The sequence below is a fragment of the Euleptes europaea genome, chromosome 7, assembly GCF_029931775.1.
Source record: "Euleptes europaea isolate rEulEur1 chromosome 7, rEulEur1.hap1, whole genome shotgun sequence".
NCBI lineage: Eukaryota > Metazoa > Chordata > Lepidosauria > Squamata > Sphaerodactylidae > Euleptes > Euleptes europaea.
This window is the reverse complement of record NC_079318.1, coordinates 48,173,622-48,189,112: the sequence shown is the minus strand read 5'-3', so window position 1 is coordinate 48,189,112 and position 15,491 is coordinate 48,173,622. Positions and strand designations below refer to the sequence as shown.

Sequence of the window (15,491 nt, the reverse complement as noted above, 5' to 3'; positions counted from 1 at the left end):
ATGTTGTGGGCATCGCCGCTGGTGCGGTCCCCGCCGCGTGCCTGGTGCTGGGCTCGCTGGGTGGCCTCCTCCGGGGCCAACAGGAGTCAGAAAGCGAGGCCGGACGCCAGGTACCGGGAAACGGTGTTGCTGCCCCGCAGCGACTTCCCTGTTCAACTGCCCGGCCGGCTGCAGCCCGAAACTGAGCTGGAGATACAGCAGGTAGAGGGCGGAGGAAAACGGGGGCCGCTTGAATGAACAGGGGGAGTCGGGTTGAGGGAGGAGGCTGCGTAGAGGAAGGGAGTTGCATCAGGCACGAGCGCGTCCCAGTGCAATAGAAGGAGCCAGATCGGGCGCTTTCTGGGGTTGCTCACTCACAATTAGCACCCCTCAGATTAACGCGCATGATATACAGCACAGAGTACCTTAATCAAATACCTGGAATTAAGCTGTTCATAGAACGGATAACTATTGATGGGTTTAAGGTGCAGTGATGTGCACGTGTACTCTCAACAAAGTCTTGTTGTTATTTCCAGGTAAGGATGCATAGGATTGTAGCCTGCAGAAAATAAGCAACTGGCAAACCACCCCATAAACATAGTCTGCCTAGTAAACGTCAGGATGTGACGTCACCCCATGGGTCAGGAATGACCCGGTGCTTGCACAGAGGACCTTTACCTTACCTTTTACAATTCAAGGAAATGTAATTTAACCAGGAAATCTAGCAAAGGTGATGTCTGTGGATCACTTTCCTGGAAGCCTGTGGAAGAAGCAGCCTAACAGCCCAGCCTGATCTTGTCAGAGCTTGGAAGCTAAGCAGAGTTGGCCATGGTTGGTACTTGGAAGGGAGCCCACCAAAGGAGATTGGGGTTACAGTATTGAAGAATGCAATGGCAAACCACCTCTGTTCATCCCTTGCCTTGAAAACTCATTGTCCTGAGGTTGTAATGAGTTGGTTGTGACTTGTTGGCACATTGTTATTGTTATACTAGTATAAAACAGTACAACTTTGTCATGTAGCTATGTGCCCAAAGTGTTAACTAGAGGGTTTGATTTTTAAAGTGGGAATGCGTCTGTAAAAATCAAGTTCATTTGACGTAATGCTTGTCAGTAATTGTTAAACAAATTGTTTTTGTATTTGAAAACAGCATAACTAACATTTATTAGGTGCTATGTGTTAGCTTGCTGAAGCTGAATATGAGAACATGTTTCAGTCTTCTGTTTTTAATATAGTTTTCTGGGTTTTTTTAACTTGTTATTTTAAGTAAAACTGCATTCTGGTGCTATGTCTCTGCAGAAATGTGGCTTTTCAGAACTGTATTCATGGCAAAGACAAAGGAAAACGAAGCAAGAATTTTGTCTTCATGATGGACCACCATATGCCAATGGAGACCCACATGTTGGTCATGCGTTGAATAAAGTGAGTATATTTATGTTAAATTGATTTGCTTTGTCTTCATGGTACATAAGAACATACGTTCTTCCCATATTGTGAGGCAGATCTTAACTGGCAGGATGGACAAGTCCTGCTATCTGTGCCCTGCCTTTAGAAGTGAGGCAGGTGGCAACCAGAGACATGGATTTTTCAGTAGAGGCCCCTGGGTTAAGCAGTGCCCTTCCTTCAGGCTCATCCAGCACCAATTCTTCCATAACATCCTTTGTACTTCTAGCTCCACAATATTGGTTTTAAGATATAATGATCAGAATTGCACAAAAATGAAGCATCATACCTTTATACAAGGGTATTATAACATTGGCTGTTCTATCTCAACCCCTTTCCTAATAATTCCTATCATGGAGTTTGTCTTTTTTACTGTAGCTGTACAGTGGGTTGACATTTTCATTGAGCTTTCCACCACTACCCCACGATACCTCTCTGCCAGTTCCAGCCCGATCAGTATATACTTTAAATTAAGATTTTTTGTTCCAGTATGCATCAGCTTTCACTTACCCATGTTGAAATTTATTTGCCACATTATTGCCCACTCATCCAATTTAGAGAGAGCCTCCTGTAGCTCTTCACAATCTGCCTTGGTTTTCACTATCCTGAATAATTTGGTATCATTGGCTCCAATTCCATATCATTTATGAACAAATTAAATAGCACTGGTCCCAATACAAGTCCTTCTAGGACCCCATTGTTCACTCCCCTCTATTGTTAGAACTGTCCCATTTATTCCTCTTGTCTGCTTCCTGACATTTAACCAACTTTTAATGCATAAGAGGACCTGTCCTATGACAGCTAAGCTTACACAGGAGTCTTTGATGAGGTACCTTGTCAAAAGCCTTTTGTAAATTCACGTGTATGATGCCTACCTTAATCACATGCTTGTTAACCTGCTCAAAGAACTCCAAGAGGTTGGTGAAGCAGGGTTTATTTTTGCAGAAGCCATGCTGATTTTCCATCAGTAGGCTTTGTTCCTCTGTGCTTAACAATTCTCTCTTTAATAATTGTTTTTTCTAATTTACCTGGAACACTGTCAAGCTAACTGGCCTGTAATTTCCTGGATCTCCCTGGACCCCTTTTAAAAAACTGGCGTGACATTTGCTATGTACTCAGTATTTGGTTAAACGTTCAATATCTAATATATAATTTTAGATTCATGTGCACTTAAAAGCATAGAATGATTGCTAAATTCTTCTGCCAGTTTAACCCCATTTCTTGAATCATTTTGCTTTATTCCTGCTGCTGGAAAGGATGGTCTAGTCTTTAATATTTGAAACGTATGTATGTTTCATCTCCTAGTTGCAGAGTTCCTTTTTGATTGAATGCACATAGGCAGACAGCATACTGAAATATATTCTTGGTGGTTCAAACAAAGCTTGGTCAGCTTTATTCAAAGCATTACTTGGTGCCTTCTCATGTTGTGAGACGGTTTTCAGGCTACATATTAAAAGGACACATTAAACAATGACTACTAATGCTCCTGAGCAAGAAACCCTGTAGACCCAAGTACATCTCAGATCAGACACTAATAAGTATCTCCCCTGACAGTCCTAATTCTCTCAACAGCAGCTTCTGTTCTGTGATTTTTTCCCATTTCTTATGCAGCAATTTCATCACCCCTCAACAAGAGTACCTTTTTCAAGAACAGCTGGAGTGATGTATCATGACTATTTTATGCATCTTTCAGTTATCAGCATCCTATAAGTCTTTTAGCAAGCAAAATTGGGTATTTCCAGCTTTAAATCAAACTGAGACCTTTAATATCAAATATGATATGAGTTTATGGAAGGGAGATAAATCTAGATTCACATTCCTATGCCTATGGATTCTACACTGATAATTGATAAGTCTCTAATTTGGTGTGAATTACTTGGTGGTTTCAGATAAGCCACTCTGCCCCTCCTAACTTTGCACCTCCACCCTCCACACACATAAATCAGTATTATCCTCATCTTGCCTGGTGTCTGTAAAGGTTACAATAAGATAATATGTATAAAATGATTTGAGTGCTCAGAAGTGCTATACAAATGCTACAAACTTTTATTATTGTTTACTTGGTGGTTTCAGAATCAGTTACTAATTATATGTTGAAGGGTTATTACTGTAACTGTGACTTGCTCAGGGATGATATCAAATGTATTTGGCCATCTTGACATCTGGTTGCAAACAATTGATTCTGCATTTTATCCTGTGGTTAATATTGTCTTCAGAATTTGCTGTCAAGTAAATATTAAAAGCAATAAAGTGCAAAGAAACAATCCTCTTTTCTTTTTGTTAATCTACAAATATAATGGCCTGCTTGGTTTGATGTATATGTCAGTCACTACTGATAGGAATACTGACAGGAATTCAGTTATTAGCTTACTTCAGATTTGCCCTTGACTCTCACTGGCATTCCAAACTGTGGAAGTGAGTGCCCACGAAGCACAGAAACAATCCACCATCTGTGTCTTCATGCTCTTGAGAATGGCAAGGGATCAGTCATATAGTATGATTTATGTTTTGCAAGTGAAAGCTTTGAGATTTACTATCTTTGAGTCTAGCCTGTATGCTTTTTCTCAAAATGCCTTAGTAACATTCTTTTAGAAATTAAGTACCAGAAGAGAGAGATACATGTAACACTCCCGGTATGTTGCTGAAGCATTTGAAATCTAAAGCCAGCATTGTAGGGCCCTTGTGAATTCGAAGGGTCAGATTGGAAGGATATCCTTTTTTCCTCCCCTTTTAGATTTTGAAAGACATCACCAATCGATTTTATGTGATGCGAGGCTACACGGTACATTATGTGCCAGGATGGGATTGCCATGGACTACCCATTGAGCTGAAAGCATTATCAGAACTTGAGGGAACACAGCATCTTTCAGCAATGGAAATCAGACAGAGAGGTATTTTGCAAACTTTCTGTGGAAGGTTTGTGACATGGGTGTGCTGCTGCTATGTGAGCATAAGAGCCTTGGTTATAAGAATGTGTCCCTTGAAATATTTGATGGATTATACCCTCATAGATCAATGACGTAATTTCTCATTGAAAGGGTCTTAGGAAAATGAAAACATACCAAAGAGGTAGGCATTTGGTAGTCAGAGAAGAGCTCGGCAACTAGTCATATGGTCAGGTCTTTTGTGGGGGTTTTGTTTGTTTTTGAAACAATGGATTTATCTTTAAAACTAATTATAATTTTTAACAAATGGTGATTAGCGCCTGCATGGTGTAGTGGTTGAGAGTGGTAGTTTGGAGCGGTGGATTCTGATCTGGAGAACCTGGTTTGATTCCCCACTCCTCCGCATGAGCAGCGGAGGCTAATCTGGTGAACTGGATTTGCTTCCCCATTCCTACACACAAAGCCAGCCTTGGGCAAGTTACAGCTCTGTTAGAGCTCTCTCAGCCCCACCTACCTTACAGGGTGCCTATTGTGGGGAGGGGAAGGTGATTGTAAGCCGGTTTGAGTCTCCCTTAAGTCGTAGAGAAAGTCGGCATATAAAAACCAACTCTTCTTCATTCTGATTTTTAACAAACTGAAGTAATATTTCCATAAATGTGAACGGGGGAGTGAATATTTGGCTTGTATCCTACACTGGTAGATCTGCCCCTGACTGCTGGAGGGGTGGGGCAAGCAGCGCTCACTCCTGCCCTTGCTAACAAATAGCACTTTAATTAAATAACAAGCAAAATTAAGATGACTTTTTATACTAGAATTTACAGCGGCTTAGGTACACACCACTTTCTCTCAGGGAAATGGTATGGAGGTGTGTTGTGTGAGAGATTAAACTTTCCCACCATTGCTGCATACTTGGTCCAATCATTCTCTATAGCTGATTTTAAAGAAAATTTAAGAGCTCTGAATTCTTGGGTTGGTAGCCACATGTTGGTAGCCACATGTCTAGTTGTGCTCTGCATCAGTTTATGGTTTGTGTTTCTATTTTTTGTTAGCTGAGACTGATCATTAAGCCAACACTTTCTTGGTATTGGCCAAATTGCTATTAGCCACCTATTTTCTCTTTTCAGCCAAAGAATTTGCACAAAAAGTGATTGAAAAGCAGAAAGCAGCCTTCATTCGCTGGGGCATAATGGCAGATTGGGAGAACAGCTACCACACCTTTGATAAAAAGTATGAAGCAAAACAGCTGAGTGTTTTTCACCAAATGTATGACAAGGTAGATTAACACTTGGTACTATGACATAATCTTCAGTTTTCAGAAAACCAGTCAGTCTTGATGATTTTAGCTTTCTTTTTCTTCCTTTAGGATTATATTTATCAGGATTATAAGCCAGTGTTTTGGTCTCCTTCAACAAAGTAAGTGCCCATCTTGTTTTTTTATCCTCAAGTATAATTTTGGAAGGGGCAGGAGCAGAGTGTAGTGAGTGGCTGTGTAGTGAGTGGCACATTTGGGAGTGGGGAGCTATCACCTTGGTACTGTACCTAAGCAGCTAACACTCCTTCCCCAAGACATCTTGCCACACTGTGTCTTGAAACACAGTGTTGCAAGATGCATTGCAAGAGCTTATGAAGCCTTATTGGGCATGCAGGCCTGCCATTTTTTCTTTAAGATGGCTGTGGGAATGAGTCGGGAAGAAATGTTAGCGGCCCTAGGCGAAGGCAGGGGAAGGGCCTCAAGCAGTGCCCCTTGTCAAGCTGCTGTTGGAAGGAAGGTATTTGAGCTGGTGTCTTATATGCTTGTTCTTTATCCAGTACAGCCCTGGCCGAAGCTGAGCTTGAGTACAATCAGCAGCACGTTAGCCATGCTGCGTACGTCAGATTTCCCTTGTTGAAACCACCACCCAAATTGGCTTCTCTTATAGGTATGCCTTGTGTTCCCAGTTCAGTGTGTGTGTTCATTTATTTTGGTTCTTCAAATAGATGGATTAATGGAATGAATTTCTGTCTCTAGATGGAACACCGGCTGTGAGTTTGATAGTCTGGACCACACAACCCTGGACTATTCCAGCCAATCAAGCTGTGTGTTACATGCCAAATTCAGAGTACGTAATCATTTGATTTAATTTATCTCTGGTACTGGAGTGACTTGAAATTTGTGTGCACGTTTACAGTGTCATGGTGTAAATATTAGTGCTGAACTAGTCATGTGGACTACTTGATCTGATTTGTTTACTCAGAATCAAGTGCCAGTGTTTACATCCAGGGAAGTATGGGTGTAGAGCTGTGAATGAATAATTTGACAACATTGTTATTTAAATACACAAATCCAAAATGCTACAGATCCAAAAAGGAGACTTGCATGTTTTCTTTCACATAGGTACTTCCCTTTTTTGTAACCGCTAAATGTAGTGCTAAATTAAGTTCTGTTCTTGTCTGCTTTCATTCCTTTGGAACATATTTGTGCCCTTAAATGTGAAAAGACAGTTAGTAGTAAATTAATTGTAAGCCTCATTTCCATTGAATGGAATGCTTACAGTAATCTAAAAACATTGGATAAGATTGTAGATGTGGATACACCAAATCTGCACATTTATGGTTTCCTATCAGCTCTGCCACAAGTTCCACTGCCAAGTTCCTAGTCTATTTTTTAATATCTGGGTACCCCTGAGCTTAAAGTGTGTTATGTCATTTGGCACAGATAGTTACTAACAGAGAAAACAAGGGAAATGTCACTTCGTTAGCTTTGCTTAATTTCTAGTGTCTAGCAATTTTAAGTATGTAGCACCTAAGCAGAAGGATGCAGATAAATTAAATAGTAGTAGAATTGAAGAGTGTGCAATGCATTTTACCTAGCGTTTTCCCCCATGCTAAAGTGGAATGGGTTGATTTACTACTAGACTTTGGCCAAATTCATGGAAAGTAGTTAAAAAGTTGTTCTCTCTAAACTATTAAATTTATTTCCAGATACCAAATCTCACTTAAGTTTGCCTCTGTTTGCAACTGGAGACAGGTATAGATAATGTTCACTGTGACCTATTTAGGCTGTCCTTAAAATTGTAGGTATTCCATCGTGAAGTGCACTGATACTGGGGAGCACTTTATTGTGGGTGCGGACAGAGTTCAGTCTATAGCTGCCATTTTGGATACAGAGTTTGATGTGATTTCAACATGTAAAGGTAAAAGCTTTAATACTCTGATTGTAAGAAACCTTAAGTGCTTATATGTAAAAATACTGATGCGGTGGATTATCATTTTCTGACTAGTGAGCACTGCTTGCATTCTGATACCTTGTTTGGTACATTTTGTTGTTGTACAATAATTAATCTCAGATTATAAACCCAGGTATTCTACTTCAGGAGTTGCCTTTGAGATAATCCTTGGGCGTCGTTTTCGGTGGTGCTGTTTAATTTGATTTTAATAATAGCAATTTGCTGAGTGTTTTTTAAAATTTAGAAACTTTGGTAGCTTCAGTTACTTGTCTAATTGCTCATTCAAGGGAAGCAATCCTGAAATATGGTATAGATCTTTGTTTTGTTATATGCCAGTATATTAAAGTGTCTGGCAGAAATACTGAAGACTTGTGGACAGTGGGGGGTGGGGAAGAAGTTTATACAGTTGGGCCACAATCTTACTTTAACACGTGACCAGAGTTCAGTTCCCATCATGTCAAACGTGATTCTTATGTTTCTGCTTCTGTGTTTTGTGTATGTTTGTTTGCCTTTTTTTAAATTAAGGGGTAGATTTGGAAAATGGTGTGTGTTCACATCCTACAATTCCTGGAAAACAGTCCCCACTTCTGCCTGCAAATCATGTGACCATGTCAAAAGGAACAGGATTAGTTCACACAGCCCCAGCTCATGGTATGGAAGATTACAGTGTAGCTTCTCACCACCAACTTCCCATGGTACTGTGGTTTTGCTTGCTTGGTTTTTTAATCTATGTTTTTCTTTTTCAAAAATTCTTGATTTCAGACATGTATAGATGGAGCAAGAAAGAGTGGAAGCTCTTAATATAATTTTTAAGCTCTCCCGAGAGTGGCTAATTGCTCTTAAAACATGTGTTTGGTCACTGGTCATTCTGGGTTGGATCTTGTCTGGGGAGAAGTGATCTCCCCCATCCCCTGCCATTTCCCAAGAGAAGTCTGTCTCTCCCCAGCTCTAGTTATAGCCAATTGGGTGTGGGAGGAAGAGGACAGGCACCAGCATGGTGCCTTTATTTTACCCCCATATTAGGTCTGTTAGCATCTGGGGGAGAGGAACATTCTTGGGAAACAATGTAGATGGAAAGAGCTACTTGCATATGTGCCCCAGTCCAAGGTCCCCCCCCCCCAGGGCTTTATACTTTGGAAGATCCAGTCATGGATTTCCAACATCATGTGTAATTTGGCCCTGGAGTTCTGTTCATGGGATTGGCCAGGAAAAGAAGACCCTTCTGAGGCACTTGTGTGCCAAAGCAGAATGACTCCATCCTGAAAACTATCCAGTCAAGTGTTGGGAATCCTCAAGTAAATGCAGTTTATTGTATATGGATAAACTCCTTTGTGAATCCTTTTGCCATCTCTATAGTCAGCTGGTAGTACTCTTCTCCAGCAGAACAGTACTCTTTCTCCTCAGGCTGAAGAAAGACTGCAAACTTTAAAGTGGTAGGATATGTGCCAGTATCTTGAGCCTCATTTTAGAGAGATTATTTATTTATGTGAGGACTTGCATGGAAAGGGCACTCCCATTTCTCCATCATCAGCATTGCCTCTTCCCCTCCGTCTCTTCTCTGGCTTGCCTTCCCCTCCTTCCTGCTCACTTTCTCCCCGTCCCCTGTGCACACACACATAACAAGGGGAGAAATGAGCATGGGGGAAGCAAGCCAGGAGTGGCTCCAGCTTTCCCTGTTCCTACTGGCGGTTGTTGCCATGTTTTTGAGCTCCATTTTGGGTTGCTAGCCAAAATGCTCTGGAACTTTGATGTGCAGGAGGAGGTTGATACATCTGCACACATGTGTAGATTTTTAAATTAAGTTTTTCTTGCAAGCCTGGGAGTTTCTCTAGTTTTGTAGAAGCCTGTATTGCAGCTGTGGCTGGCCCTGTTGGATGGATTTGCATGTCCACATGGAAGTTCCTTAGCTATTAGATTTATAGACAGATGGTTCTATAGTGCTTTCAGATGTGTAAAGCATATGTCCTTACAATAAGCCCTATTAAAGCAGGTCGGTATTCTTCCTCATATTTCAGAATGGGGGCTGAGCTAAGAAAGTGTAGTTCATGTAAGGTCACCTAATGAGTTCTCTACAGAAGTAGAAGTTGCACCAAGAACTCCCTAATTCAGCCATTTTCACCAGCTGTCTTTGATCAATTCCTTGTAAAACATGTCTGTTAAAGCATTCTCAACTTTTAAATATAACCCCAACTAATGTTCTTCTAGGATTGTCTGGTGGATGAAGGTGGATTTTTCACAGAAGCTGCAGGTTCAGAACTTCACAACAAAGCTGTTCTTGAAGAAGGAAACGAAACAGGTCTGTATCGTGATTTCTACTGGAAAGTCAGGTAGGACGTAGCAGAGCTAATCGGAAGTTGTGCTTTGCTACGGCGTTTGAGATTCACGGTGATCTTTTTGTGGCTTTCCGCAGTGATTCAGATGCTTCAAGCCGCCAAGAATTTATTAAAAGAAGAGAAATTCACACACAGCTACCCATATGACTGGAGGACTAAAAAGCCCGTGATTATTCGTGCCAGCAAGCAGTGGTTCATTAATACAGCGAACCTCAAGGCTGCTGCTCAGGTACCATACAGACTCTCTGAATATTGTCGAAGGCTTTCACGGTCAGAGTTCATTGGTTCTTGTAGGTTATCCGGGCTGTGTAACCGTGGTCTTGGAATTTTCTTTCCTGACGTTTCGCCAGCAACTGTGGCAGGCATCTTCAGAGTAGTAACACTGAAGGACAGTGTCTCTCAGTGTCAAGGGTGTAGGAAGAGTAATATATAGTCAGAAAGGGGTTGGGTTTGAGCTGAGTATTGTCCTGCAAAAGTATTGTCCTGTAAGTATCAAGATAATGTGCTAATGAGGGTATGGTATGTTAATATGGAACCATTGTATCCTGAAGTGATCTGTTAATGTGTGTAATCCAAAACTAATCTGTATGGCTATTGTTGAATGTTGTCTTTGTCTGGAGGTTTTTCAGGCTTCCTGCCCTGAAAAACCTCCAGACAAAGACAACATTCAACAATAGCCATACAGATTAGTTTTGGATTACACACATTAACAGATCACTTCAGGATACAATGGTTCCATATTAACATACCATACCCTCATTAGCACATTATCTTGATACTTACAGGACAATACTTTTGCAGGACAATACTCAGCTCAAACCCAACCCCTTTCTGACTATATATTACTCTTCCTACACCCTTGACACTGAGAGACACTGTCCTTCAGTGTTACTACTCTGAAGATGCCTGCCACAGTTGCTGGCGAAACGTCAGGAAAGAAAATTCCAAGACCACGGTTACACAGCCCGGATAACCTACAAGAACCAAAGACTCTCTGAACCTTTCTTGCTAAACTATTCAAAATGTTTCCATCTGGTTCTGAATGCCAGTAAGTCACCTCCAGATGAGAACCTCATGAGGGATCTAGAAAGGCAGTGGGTTAGATTTATGCATATTCAGAGGATAGCAGGGGTTTTGTGGGTTTTCCACTCAAGATAAAGCCGCCCCCCCCCCCGGTCACATCCCATGTTTTGGGGGGGCATGGAGGCAGAAACAGATGAAGTAAGAAACCACCTCTTGCCAAGAGGGCAGATCTTGGAATCCCACCCATGAAAGCACACAGTGTCCAGTCCCCTGGCAGCTTGACATTTGTGGTCGCTGCTGTTTGCCAGGCTGCTTAAGAAGGAACATAGACTCACCTGGGACAGATTTCTTGATGTGTTGGTGCCGCTCATAAATCACACATTTGCATTATGTGCAGGAGCCAGCAGGGTGTAGTGGTTAAGAGCGGTGGTTTGGAGCAGTGGACTCCAATCTGGAGAACCGGGTTTGGTTCCCCACTCCTCCACAGGAGCGGGGGAGGCTAATCTGGTGAACTGGATTTGTTTCCCCACTCCTACACATGAAGCTAGCTGGGTGACCTTGGGCTAGTCAAACTCTCTCAGCCCCACCTACCTCTCAGGGTGTCTGTTGTGGGGAGGGGGTGGGGAGGCGGTTGTAAGCCGGTTTGATTCTTCCTTAAGTGGTAGAGAAAGTCGGCATATAAAAACCAACTCTTCTTCTTCAATTTTGCTGCCCCCCCCCAGCAACTCTGAATGTGATCTGTACTTCTAAATATATAGTATTGATTTCAAAAATACAGCTGTGAGACCTTTTGTTTAAAGTAAGAGAAATCCAAATGGAAGGGCACCCTCTTGTAAAGTTTGTTTTTGCAAAACAGTTTTGTGGGGAAATAGTGTCGTTGCCTCTCTTTGACATATCAACTTGGTCAGACTCCCAAGGCTTTTTCTGGATGTTTTACAGGAGGCACTAAAGAAAGTCAAATGTGTCCCAGCTTCAGGGATGAATGGAATGCTAGAAATGCTGGACAGAAGAACATACTGGTGTATATCCAGACAGAGGCGCTGGGGAGTCCCCATTCCAGTTTTTTACCATAAGACAACGGGTGAATCCTTAATCAACAGGTATGCATTTTACGGGCTTTTCTTTATTTCAAAATGTAATTTGGCTTGGAAATACGGCTTTCTGTGTTTTTTTGCATACAGCAACAATTGGCAAAGAGAATACTTCAAAACCCCAACATGTTTTGGCCTTGGCTGTCCTTGTACTTGTGACAGGTGCTTTGTGGAAACTGTGCAGGCAATACCATTTCCGTGCTTGCTTCATCAACATGCATATTGGCGTAAGAATTCACTCAGGGGATGGAGCAGCCAAAGTGACAGTGTGCTGGGTCCGTGTTGTTGTCCTTCAGGAGCTGGGTTGGAGCAAGCATGTTGTCCTCTTTATTTTTATGTTTGGGTCTGCACAGGATGGGATTGAAGTCCAGCGGGGAGCTCTTGTGGTGGCATGCATATTGCAGTTCCTGCGCACACAGGTGGCCACAGGATTGGGCTTTTATATAAATGAGGCTTCACGGTGTGATTAAAAAGGGAACCACAAACAAATAATTGTTTATTTTGTATAATCAAGTGCCCATTCATTGACCAACAGGGTACGTGTGAAGGGAGGGCTTTTTGCATTTCAAGGATATGCACACATACACTTTGGGGTCTCACTACAGAATGTGTGTGGAGGACTGCAAGTTGGGCATAATTTGGTCAATTTTAGTCTATAATAAATTATTTGGAAATTTTAAATTAGGAATGTTTTCGGTTGAATGGCTATAATTTTTTACTTTTTGTATAAATGACACATGTGGCTTACCGGCTTATGCTGTATTAATAATAAATCTGACTGCAAGCTGGGCTATCCAGTATCAGAGGTGTGGCCTGTGGAGGCCAGGTTTAACAAGGAGGAGAGCTGCAAGGACTTCCCAGGGGTGGGGGTGGGGCAGAATCTCATTTTCCCCTCTCCCAATATTTCTTCTTGTCCTTCCCTAGCAACCCCCCCAGCCTGTCCCGTTTTTCTGCTTCCATCTATCCACCCACCGAACAACCTACCTTTATCTGCCCATCTTCAGCTTTCCCTCCCCCTTGCAGCCTCTTCTTGGGAAAATTGTGGCCCAGTGGTGCAGTACCAAATCTTCCAGTACTTGCAGAGGCACCTCGTTTCCCCCTGTATCCCCTTCCCCACGCTAGTTCCCCACACTAGTTCCTGGCAACCCCATATCCTCACCTTTTCCCTTCTTCTTTCCTTCTTGCCCACCAACAAACCAAACTACCTTTTCTCTGCCCCCCTTCAGCTATATTTATTATTTACTTTATTTATACCTCACCTTTCTCCACAATAGGGAGCCAAACAGCTTACATCATTCTTCTCTCCTTCATTTTATCCTCACAACAACCCTACGTGGTAAGTTAGGCTGAGAATGTGTGACTAGCTCAAGGTCACCCAGTGAGCTTAACTGGTAGAGTGGTGATTCAAACCTGGGTCTCTCAGATCCTGGTCTCAAACTAGCCACTACACCTTACTGGCTTTTATGGGGTAGCTGCTGTTGAACTGTAGCAAACAGCTAGGCCTGGATAAGTGATGCAGGCCACATGGTAATAAGTCGCTGCCAGGCCTGGCTCCAATGAGTCCTCCCTCAAAGACCAAAGTCCTGGAAAGGGCCCTACCCCCTTCCACTGCCTTTTACTCACAGAAACCAAGGCTTGAAGGCTGGCAGTACTGTTGCATTTGCCTAGCAATGGCCAGCAAGGGCATTTGTTTCTTAAAGCTACAGGTGCTGCTTCTGTTATTTTGGAGGGTCTCATCGCCAAGATGTACTTGTTTTTAGATTTCAGATCTTTCTGCAAAGCTCAAGCATTTTTCAGGTTTGTAGAAAGATGTGTCTTGTCTCTATTCATGGCTCAAATCTCTGGATTTAAGAATCCACAGATTTGGCTATGTTGATAAGTAGATATATTGATACAGAGAAGGGAACAACAGTAAAAGTATGGAGCAGAGGAGAAAGAGAAGGGAGGCTTACAGTTGTGGTGTAGAAAGTGCCCTTAGAGGATACAGGGGAAGGGAAGATTATCAGGAAATGAGTAAAAAAGAACACATGGTTCAATTATAGTGTGACTCTCCTCAGTTTATGGCCTTTTTGAGTTAGTAAAAAGTTTTGGTAGATTTTTATGTATGTATGATGTTGACAATATGATTGCACTGCCTTAGTCCAGGATTTACATGATGGCTAAAGGAAAAAAAAACTTGGGACAAAATGTTCACTATGATCCATACAGTCTCTGTTGAGCTAAAGAAAGACCCCACGGCTTCTTGAGCATGTGAAAGTTTTAAGCACACCCTCTTAAAACAAATATGAAAAACACTGAAGTCAGTGAGGGAGGGGTGTGTGGAGTTGATTGTTGGTGACAGTTTGGGGAGAGATAACTAAGTAAATAGAAGCTGGCTTCCAAAGAAGGAATGCCAGAGGAAACCCCCTTGGTGAATGTGGGGAGGGAAACCCTAAAAGTGGCTGTTTGGAGGGGGGGAGTACTTTGTGAGATCATTACTCTAAATTCAGGAGCAGTGTTCTCTGGGAAGTTCTGTCTTCTAATTGCAGATGGACAAGGTTTGGCTGTGATTTGTTCATTAATAAAGGGAAGTTGGGGTTGGGAGGCATTGCCATTATTAGGGAGTTTTCTCCAGTGTGGCCCAGACTTAATTCCCTTGCTTCCTTATTCAAAATGAGAAGCCCACAGTATTTAACACTGTGCTAACTCAAGTATGTTTATAGGAAGAGGTTGGACAGAGAGTGGGAGGAGTGAAATCAGAAGGGTACTAATTTTAATTTATGGCGAAGCTGTGAAAGTCAGAGACATCTGGTTCCAAAAAGCATTAGTGAAATTGTGAGTTGTGGCATCCCAGAGGCCCCAGTACAACTTACATTGGTCTGAAAATGTTTACTAGGCTGAAGGTGTCGGAGACCTTAATTGTGGTGAAGACTTCCCTAGTGGCATGTTAATCATGTCCCTTATAAGGCTCAGTGGTCAGCTAAATTTCAGGATATATCTTTGTGGGAAAACTGAGCTGTAAAAGATCAGAAATTTTAGGAAATGGCAAACCAGTTATGTTTAATAGAGTTTGGTTCTGATGTATAGATAAATCAGATTTGCAACTTACCTGTGTACTGCAACACATGTCAATGTCCCCTTACGTTAGGCAGATTTTGCATAGACACAGGCATTTAGTCCAGCACTTACCAGGTTGCCAACAATTTCCACGAATTGTGGATAAATGTACTTGTTCCTTTAAGGATATTTTGGTAAGCAGCATGCCACTCCCGGCACTTACATCGACCCTACCTAAAGGGAACTTTAGATGCGGGTCATGCCAAAGCTGCAAGTTTATGCTACCTGTCCGTGAGATTACTAACCCGGCGACGGGTCGCAATTTTGTAATCAATAGCTTCAATAATTGCAACTCGAAATACCTTATTTATGCTATTAAATGTGCATGCCAATACTGGTACATTGGCAAAACATTGCAAAGCCATCAAAATTTGTTTTGCATTTGTTCTCAAATTGCCAGTAATCAGTGAGGTTGGTTCGCATTTGTTTTCATTTTC

General features: G+C 42.0%; 1 protein-coding gene across 1 annotated transcript in view; it reads left to right on the top strand.

Moving 5' to 3' along the window:
• Positions 1 to 15,491, top strand: part of IARS2 (isoleucyl-tRNA synthetase 2, mitochondrial) — a 41,800-nt gene continuing 26,309 nt past the window's right edge. Inside the window, exons 1-12 of the mRNA XM_056852828.1 lie at positions 1 to 201; positions 1,277 to 1,399; positions 4,155 to 4,311; positions 5,430 to 5,578; positions 5,669 to 5,718; positions 6,115 to 6,224; positions 6,314 to 6,404; positions 7,363 to 7,478; positions 8,037 to 8,206; positions 9,717 to 9,807; positions 9,922 to 10,073; positions 11,807 to 11,967. Of these exons, the coding sequence (XP_056708806.1) occupies positions 1 to 201; positions 1,277 to 1,399; positions 4,155 to 4,311; positions 5,430 to 5,578; positions 5,669 to 5,718; positions 6,115 to 6,224; positions 6,314 to 6,404; positions 7,363 to 7,478; positions 8,037 to 8,206; positions 9,717 to 9,807; positions 9,922 to 10,073; positions 11,807 to 11,967 (1,571 nt within the window). The remainder of the gene's footprint in view (positions 202 to 1,276; positions 1,400 to 4,154; positions 4,312 to 5,429; positions 5,579 to 5,668; positions 5,719 to 6,114; positions 6,225 to 6,313; positions 6,405 to 7,362; positions 7,479 to 8,036; positions 8,207 to 9,716; positions 9,808 to 9,921; positions 10,074 to 11,806; positions 11,968 to 15,491) is intronic.